This window comes from Gavialis gangeticus, unplaced genomic scaffold (genome assembly GCF_001723915.1).
Source record: "Gavialis gangeticus isolate Ggan-Ray unplaced genomic scaffold, GavGan_comp1, whole genome shotgun sequence".
In the NCBI taxonomy this organism is placed as follows: Eukaryota; Metazoa; Chordata; order Crocodylia; family Gavialidae; genus Gavialis; species Gavialis gangeticus.
In genome coordinates, this window is record NW_017728996.1 from 51,252,276 (window position 1) to 51,261,228 (window position 8,953).

Below are 8,953 nucleotides of genomic sequence, written 5' to 3' on the forward strand. Positions count from 1 at the left end.
CCCCCCCCCCGTCCCAGGGAAGGAAAAAAAAAAAAAAATCAAACTGAAAGAAAATGCACAGCAAATAGACATAATCTTGAAGATTTTTAAAGAATAAATATTTTTTTGTAATTAAACATTATGCAAACACGTGCCACGCTTGCTCTTTGTCCATGCATATGCGCTATATACAATTTTGAAAAATACTGTGTTGTCCTCTGTTTTAAAATTCATATACAAAGGTTTTTTTTTCCTTGCTGTGTACCCCCCTCCTCCCCTCCCCAAGAACGGTCTTTACAAGAGCCAATCAACATTCATTCATGTACTTGGGTGCGTGAGAGGAGGAGGGATGGGAGGGGAGAAACCCCTTCCCCCTTACCAAAGGTACATCAAAATGGCTGGTTTGGACATGAAAAGCGGTGTCAAGAAACTGGTTTAAATTTCATCTGTACTACACACAGGAAAAGATAGAAAGAAAAGAAAAAGGAATCGGCATGGAGAATGAAGCTACGTTACAAGTTAAAGTTGGAGGGTTTGTTTTTTTTTAGTGCGTCTGTCACACTCTTATTGGCCGCCTAGAATACTGTTGTACAATGGTTTATCTACCTTTTTTATTACAATATAATTTACTTAAATTTTCTGTTAACAAAACAGAATCCCGGTACTACAGACCCAGCGGTGTAATAGGCATAGTGCCTCTTTTGTGTGTGTTTTGTTTTAATTTCATGAGCACTCTAGATGGTAAAGTTTTCAGAGTTCGTTTTATGCAGGCCCGTCTCAGTCCTCAATGTACTCCCACAGGTCTTTCTCATAGCCTTCATGCACATGCTGCAACAAAACCCTTCGTCGGCTCTCGCAATATCTGTAGCAAAGGGGGAGAGTACATAAGAGACACAGGTTAGAAAGAGTACACTATATCCACTAGTGACTGTACAAGTGACCTGCCTTGGAATACAGGCCTATTTTATACCCGAGCTTAAAACGGTGGTGCCAGGTGTGATCTATGGACTCATAGGGAATTTATAGTTTACTATAATTAAGACCTGGGAGTTCCCCAAGGTCATTCTGTCAAGGTGTGCACCAAATGCACACACTTAAAAGCACTTCTTACCCAACGATCTCAAAGCTCTCTGCAAACATGGGTAAGTATTATCCCTATGTCACAAACAAAAATGGGCACACAAAGATTGTGATTTGTCCAAATTGAATGGCAGAGCTGGAAACAAAAGCAAGTTTTTCTGAATGCCAACCTGGGACCCTACCCAAAGTTGCTACATTAAGATGACAAAATAAAAACCAACTACAACAACAATTATCCAACTGCACTGGGCCTAGTTTTGTTCACCTCCAGGACTTCCACCTTTACCATTCTGAAGGAAAGCACTGCTTGGCTGTAAAAGCAGGATACTGGTCTAACTGGACCAAGCCTCAAAAGAGGTTATTTAGTAGGCCTGTTTGCACATGTATCTGTCATGATAATCTTCCTGTCAGGGATGGGACAATTAAACTGAGCCCAGAGACAGGGACACACCTAGAAGTAATAACACCAGCTGTGTCAAAGGAAGCCATATTCAGTTCAGATGCATTACAACTAGAAAGAAGAAAAACAGACTTAGATCTTTTTAAGCGCAGTTTATAAACAAGCTGAATGTCAGGCTCCCTTTAACATTTATTAGCACATCTTTGGTGACCGTCCCTGTTCACTGGTTATGCCTTATTTCTCCCACCTCTTCTTTGCATATGGGAACAAAACCATAACCCCTTAAGCGCATCCCACTGTGCCAGGTACAGCCATGCCACTGAGTCGGTGGCAAACAGGTGCAGCCAGGCAGCATAGGCACAATACCACCAGCAGCGGTTATTTGAGGCAAACCTATTCAGATGTAATATGAGAAACTGGAGTTCAAGAGCCAGTCTCCCACTGGGGGTAGAGAGGCATGCCGTTCAATTTCCAGACGTGTATCTGTCACTGTCAACTGAAAGGCTCTCACAGCTGTGAGCTCTCTCAGCAAGTCAAAATCGTTCTTCTCAACTAAGTCCAGAAACACATTAGCAAATTAAAAAACGCATCTCTTGCAGACATTTTGGAACACTGTGCAAGCCATGATTACCATATGTAGGCACATAAAAGTGAAAAGAACATCAGGTTAGCCTGAACTCAGAATTGCCTTGCTACAAGTTACAGCTTTAACACTTAACATTCAGTATCTGATCCAGTTGACAGATTTATTCAAATGAACTATTCTAGTTCTTATTGGTATCAGCTGTTGCAATACGAGAACACACAAAGTTCCATTCATTTCATGAGGCATGTGATAAATGGAACATGCACAGTAATTGCTTTCTAAACTTCAGTTAATTCTGGTGGGTTTTTAGATCCCATTTTCCAGAAATGCCACAAGCATCACAAGCTGAAAGACCAAAAACAACCACCTCTCAGCTGAATGGACAGTCAGTGCAGTTTCTTAAAGAATTCTCTACATCCTGCAGTTCCCCCTTGCAATTCTTCAGTCCTTTGTTTCTTCCTGGCCTTATAAAATATGGCCAGCAAATGATGGACATCAAGTTTAAATATTAAAAGCAGGCAACAAAAGAACTATCTGTAGTGCATGAACATATTGGTGAATTAGGGTTTCCTGCATACCTAAAAATCTCACCATTTTTTCCCCAGAAATAAAAAAGTTGACAGGTTTGGGATGCTGTGTTTCCATACACATCAACCCATGTTTATTTTTAAATTGGCTTTGGGTAGCTGCTAATACCCCTAAAAGAATATTCAATATTGAGAAGTCAATGGAATCAGCAACTCTGAATCAGAGCTGAAATCTCAGCCTAACACTAATCTAAATGGTGCAAGCTCCTCAAAACCAGATTCTCACAAAACATAGTCCTAACAGCATTACAGACATACAACACAGTGGGCAGCAGCCCCACTAGGCATATTATTAGCATATTAATTTCCCTGACACAGCTCCAAACACTAGAGCTCATTTTACTTGCAAGTTTCTTTCCCTCCTGATAGACCTAACAAATGCAGCAATTGAGGCCCGGTGCCTCCAAACTAAAACTTGTAATCCTGTAAACTCATCTACATTTAGTCCTATATTTTTCCATACTGTAGATCAGTCTCTCTAGAACAGTGGTTCCCAATCTGTGGTACAGGTACCACCAGTGGTACGCAGACAACCTGTCAGTGGTACGCATTAACAGATTTTTTATAATTACTCTATATGACAAAAATTCGCTGGCGGTACATAAGGTTATATTATTCTAAATTGGTAGTGTGAAATCTGTCAGTGTGGGAACCACTGTTCTAGAACATTAAGCAGCCATTGAATGTGTGCCATCTGAGCCTCACTGCTCCAAAAAGATGCATTTGGGGGTGACAGTTGGTACAGAAGGGTTATATTAGTCTCTCCACTTTCTTTATAATGTATCTCTCTTCTTGCTATATCCTATTGACAGGTTAATTTGTGCACAGGGCAAGAAGCCCCCACTGAACACACAACCATCTCAAGGCAAACGTGTTGGCCAACAAAATTAAATGTCCTCCTCCCTTTTGTTTTGCCCTCATCTATGGCCCCTTCCTGATGCTGTTGTTCTCTGGTTACTCCTTTTTTACTCCTACAGGAGAAGCTAAAGGCAACAGTAATTAATACAGACATACTATACAGGGACTGCAAAACTCTCTCACTGTTGTTCAACAGAACAGATGCTCACAACTTGGGAAGCTCTGCATCCCCTTAATTAAGACTTGTTTCCTAGAAGGCCAGAGGACATGGGGTTGAAACCAGATTAGGATCCCAGCATTGCTAATGCCTATTTGATTTTATGTACTAGAGAAGATCAGTGCTCACTCTTTACCTCTGGCCTCAGCTGCCTGGTTACAGGTTGGCTGCTGACCAAGAACTTTGGCTAGAGGCCCAAAATAAGCAACTCTCTAGAGATTTGACTGAAAAATGTATAATGAAGCTATTACACATTTGCCTTCCCTCTAGACTGTTACCTACCATATCAGAAGTGACAGAAAGGTAATGGTACAATGTAGTATTTGAGTTAGTGTTTACTTCAAAAACATACCTGTACTTATCTTGTACTTTCTGCTTTATGTCTTGCAGAGAATCTTGGGATATATCTCGCTCCAGGTACCCAGAAAGCACCTCTGTAGCATTCTCTAAGTCTGCTTGGTTATTCTGCAAAGATGAAAACATGACAATTTCTTTTAGCGAGACACTTCTTCAAACTTACTAGCATCATCATGACTTAAATAAAAAAAAGTAGGAGGGGAAGTTCTGCATTGAGTTACATGCCAGAGTGAGCCATTAACTCCAGATATCAGAACTGAGAAGGCAGAGAATTAATTTCATGATTTGATGAGCAGAGTCACCAGCAAACATTTACATTTTATTTTATAGTCTTCCTTGATTTGCAACCCACCTAAAAGAAACAAACAGCTCTTTCCTTATTTGCTTTATCCTGTGGGAAAGACAGGTGCCTCTCTCCTTCTGTCCCTTGTACACTTAACCACTTAACTCCTCTAAATGTGTGCAAGGCCTTTGTCAAACCTTCAGAGCCATGGTTGGTTATTAATGCAGGCACACCAATGGTCTGCTATGCTGTGTGGCTTTGACTGACTACAGATGTAAATAATGATGAAAGGCTATTTAATTAGAAAAGGTCCAAACTGCTTCAGTCTTTGTAGCAGCCAGAGGCACTACTTTACTACCATTGTCTTAAAACCAGGAAATACTGGATACATGTAAGAGATTAAATCCAAGTCTAGAAACACTTCCAACTAGCTCAAGTCCCAAACTTGATATTTATTTTTGTAGGCCTGAAAATGCAATGGCTGTGTTATGGCATTAGACAGTGGTTAGCCAGTTATCTATTGTGTAAAGGCAACTCTCCTTTCTCCAGGAGGGAATGCTGCATGCAATCCAACCCCTACACTACTTCATTATCATCCGAGAAAGAGAGAAAAAACACAGCTCTGTCTTTCCAGTTTCTTACTAACTGTGATCAAGTTTCCCTATTGCATCTTAGTAATGTGAGCTTTATTCCCAGCAAGCCAAAAGCACACATTTCCCTACCTCAAAGATAATGGACTGATTATTCTTTTTGAGGTAGAAGGCAAAGACGTAAGTGTACATGAGTGTGGCACGACACTGGCAGAGGACGTCAACTGCTTTCTTCAGGAACTGCACCTCGATCCATGACATGTTGTGCTGCTGCATCTCCTCCATTTTCTGCTTCACCTGAGCATAGAGTTTGTGCTCAAAGCGCAGGCTTTGCATGTGGTTCATATAGCGGTTGCAGTAGAACAGGTACCTCTGCAGGGCTGCTCTGGATCGCTGTGTTAATTCCCATTATATAAAAGAAAACAAATAGTTAAAACAAAGTAGGGGCTGATAACTAAGAAAACTAGAAGTCTCATAAGGGTTCCAAATCTGACTAGCAGAAAGGAGTTTCCTTTCTGAAAGGGTTCCTTTGCTCCTTAGCTGGTCACATTCAGATACAAGTGTAGCACTACTCTATACAACTCTGCAGAAGCACACCAGTCATTGTACAGCTCTAAGTAGGCAAATCCATACCCTCTGCAGTGCTAAACAAGATCCCAATCCATGATGCTTGAGAATTAAATCACACTTCCAGAATAATCCATGCAAGCAAGTATATACATGCCCGAATCACCACCACACGGCTCCTGCTAATGTATACCAACCTCAAATCTCATTACCTGCACACACACAGGACAGAGTGCAACACTAGCACTGAAGAGCCAAAATAAAATCTAGATGGGAAATGTGTCCTACCATCCCACTCCTGACAGGAGGCCCTCTATTCTCTTGCTGGATAGCTGAAGAGTTGTGCCCTAATTTTAAATCCCTTTTATGGCCCTTAGTGCCAAGTTCAAGCCCCCCCAAATGAAATGGTTATGAACAACGTAAGCCAGATCTTTTCCTTCCCTAGTCCATCATCCTTGTCAGTCTCTAATATTTTAAAGGAGCAAAACAAGTCCAGCCAGACCTTTTATGCAGTTTATTTGAAAGTCTACAGACTACTAAGCTAGTCAAAATTCTCTTTTTATGGACACACATCTACTTAACTATATTTCCTCAGTTTGGCAATGGAATCAATCTACTTCATTTCTGCTTATGTAGGTGGCTCGGGGTCCTACCACAGAAGAAATGAACATCCTTATTAGGATTTTAGAACGCTGATTTATCTGTCCAATTTAATGTTGTTTTAAAAATGTTACTTCCAATATGTTTTTAAGTAAACACCATGATTAAGGAATGGGAAAGAGGTTTAAGATATTAAGTAGCCTAGGATAAATTACTGATCATTATTATAGGCACAAATCATATGCATAACCATTATTCTTAGTAATTTCTTTGTTGGCAGATTAACTGAAGTATTAAGGATGCGCACAGGATAAATCTCTCAATGTGAAGGTGACGGCTATATTCTACTTCAGTACGTGCTAGTATGGATTTGTATTAGAATGTATTTCAAGAAATATTTAAGTGCTTGGCTACAGGAATGCTTAGCCAAGGCGCATGAAATGGATTTCTGCAACCCACAGTATGCATGAAAGACAATCCCTCCCTGTTTACAAGTGCTCTGGTATGAATACAGGCAAAGTAACTGGTATTTAAAACACAGCTAAACCTATGTCCAGGACTTCTACTCACTGAGCCAGCCTACTTTCCGAGAACAAAGCAATCCAGGAAAGCTCTTGAAAGACCCATTATAGACAACTGCTATGAAAAACCACCAGGAATTCCACTACATTTACATGCAAAAGGTCTGCTCCTCCTCAATACACAGGGCCATAACCTCAAGAATTTTGCTATACAGAACACTTTACAAAGCAGTCAGGACTGTCTCCAATTCATAGCTCTGTTGAGGTTACATTCCATAAGAGCCAACTATATTTAACGCCAACAGAAAACAAAAATGACAAAGGCACCTATCTTAAAGTGTTCAAAGGACTTGATATATCAACCAAACAAGATTCCATTGTTGTGATGCAAGCTAAATGCCTTTTGGATTTTGCTCTCTGTCCAAGAGTTCCATGAGTGGGTGTGTCTCTCTAAAATGCGGGTTTAGAGCCAAAAAGCACTTCCTAGAGCAAGATATTCCTCCAGACCCCACCAAAAGTTGTGGACTCACCTCCTGTGCATCCCTTGCTGCCTTTGCATCATCCTCATTGTAGCGGTTACAGTTGTACCTGTAACAAACAGACATCTGACGCTTAAGAATTGCCTTTCAAAAAATGTACACAAAGGTCTGTAATGCCACTTTCATGTCCAGCCATTAGGTTACTGTTCTAAACCTACCAGGCAGATCCATGTGGCTCCCAAGGGCCAAGACACACCCAACAGAACTCTGCTTTACAGTTCTGGTTCCGACAGACCATGTGGTTGCAGCCACCATCCTTTTCGATGGTCACATGACATTTTGGGCATTCCTGTAAACAGAACACAGACAGACAGACAGCGTTAAAATCAAGGCAGGGCTTTTTAATCCTTTTAGAACACCTGCTGCTCTCACTCTACCTTTATTCAACCTAATGAGCCTCACACAGCTGAAAGACTACCTCCCTTGGAGAGCTGATGATCAAAATAGATAAGAGCAAATTAAAAGATCTTCTGCCCTCAAGTCAGGGCCCAAATGCTTTCAAACACTAAAGATGCACAACAACACAGTTTTAAGGAATGACTCATTTTGCTTGTATACCCAGTTATGGTTAGCTGGTTGGCCAGTGTCACCTTAGCAGTCCAGGAGAAAGGCAGTTTTAAGATCATCATAGAAAAATAGACCTAGAAGGGATCTCAAGACATCCTCTAGTCCAGGAGACAGGCAGTACAGCAGCAGATAGGACAGGAAGCAGAAAGCAGAGCAGGAGATCAGGCAGGGAGGAAAAAGCAGAGAAACAGATTGGGCAGGGAACACAGAGCAGAAGAACAGAAGCAGCAGCAGACTAGACAGAGGAAAGAGACTCGAGTGGTACTCCAGGAGGGTATGGGGCTAATTTGTGACACCTCTGCCAAAAAGAGTGACCCCCACTGCTCCCCTTGCCCAAAGGACGATCATCCCCATTTAAACCTTTATAGTCAAGTGTTTCTATCTAACCTACTCTTAGAAACTTCCTAGAATAAAGATTCCACAGCCTCCATCATTAATCTATTCCAATGTTTAACCATATTTATAATTAGAGCATTATTAATGCTTTCTGTAATAATATAACAGTTGTCTAGTGGAAGCCAAATAAATGGTCTACCACCACCAGCTCATGGCAAGGCTAACAGAACAGGTGAGTGCTTTGTACGATGACATAGCCTGCTTCATACATGTTAGAAAACTTTTTTTTTTTTTAAACTTAGCCAAGGCCGCAGTATGCCAGCAACACCAACTTGCCACAGGCCATCTTGGATTGGCTATGAAAAGTGAAGCAAGGAATGCAATCTGGCTGCCAACTGCTGCAACCAATCTGTGTACACAGACACCTCATTTAAAAGTCACCAACATGGGAAGAGTCTTTATACTCAGAAATTTCCAGTCTGTTTGTCTAGGTTCCTTTATCTTCCCAGGTGCAAGTGAGAGGGAATGTTTTTTGCTGGCACTTTTTGCAGAGAACACCAGAAGTGTTTTTTGCAGCCTCCTGTTTTCTTTGTAGAATACATGCTGAAATGGACAAAAATGTTCCTTAATCAGTTTAATAAGGTGCCCTGAAGGCTGTTTTGGATCAGTGACACAGCAGCTGCAATGAAGCCCCCTTCCACCCCACCCCCCCAAATATCTGAAAACCTCACACAAAGAAAGCATCATCCTGCAGTTCAAAAAAGCCTCTATCAACTAGAGTAATTATTTCACCCAGCATGTTTATAATAAAATAAAACCAACTTTTCCCACCCAATTCTCCACTCCCTCCATGGGGCCTTTGCACTGCTGTTGCATATTCCTTCCT

General features: G+C 41.1%; 1 protein-coding gene across 2 annotated transcripts in view; it reads right to left on the reverse strand.

The window, feature by feature from the left end:
* Positions 1 to 71: 71 nt before the first annotated feature.
* Positions 72 to 8,953, reverse strand: part of ARIH1 (ariadne RBR E3 ubiquitin protein ligase 1) — a 64,866-nt gene continuing 55,984 nt past the window's right edge. The window contains exons 9-13 of one of the 2 annotated variants that reach the window (XM_019504492.1): positions 7,323 to 7,453; positions 7,156 to 7,213; positions 5,070 to 5,330; positions 4,060 to 4,172; positions 72 to 841 (exon numbers count right to left, since the gene is read on the reverse strand). In XM_019504492.1, coding sequence (XP_019360037.1) covers positions 757 to 841; positions 4,060 to 4,172; positions 5,070 to 5,330; positions 7,156 to 7,213; positions 7,323 to 7,453 — 648 coding nt within the window. In that variant the 3' untranslated portion in view covers positions 72 to 756. Of the gene's footprint in view, positions 842 to 4,059; positions 4,173 to 5,069; positions 5,343 to 7,155; positions 7,214 to 7,322; positions 7,454 to 8,953 lie in introns of both variants that reach the window. The other variant, XM_019504491.1, reaches the window with a different exon arrangement.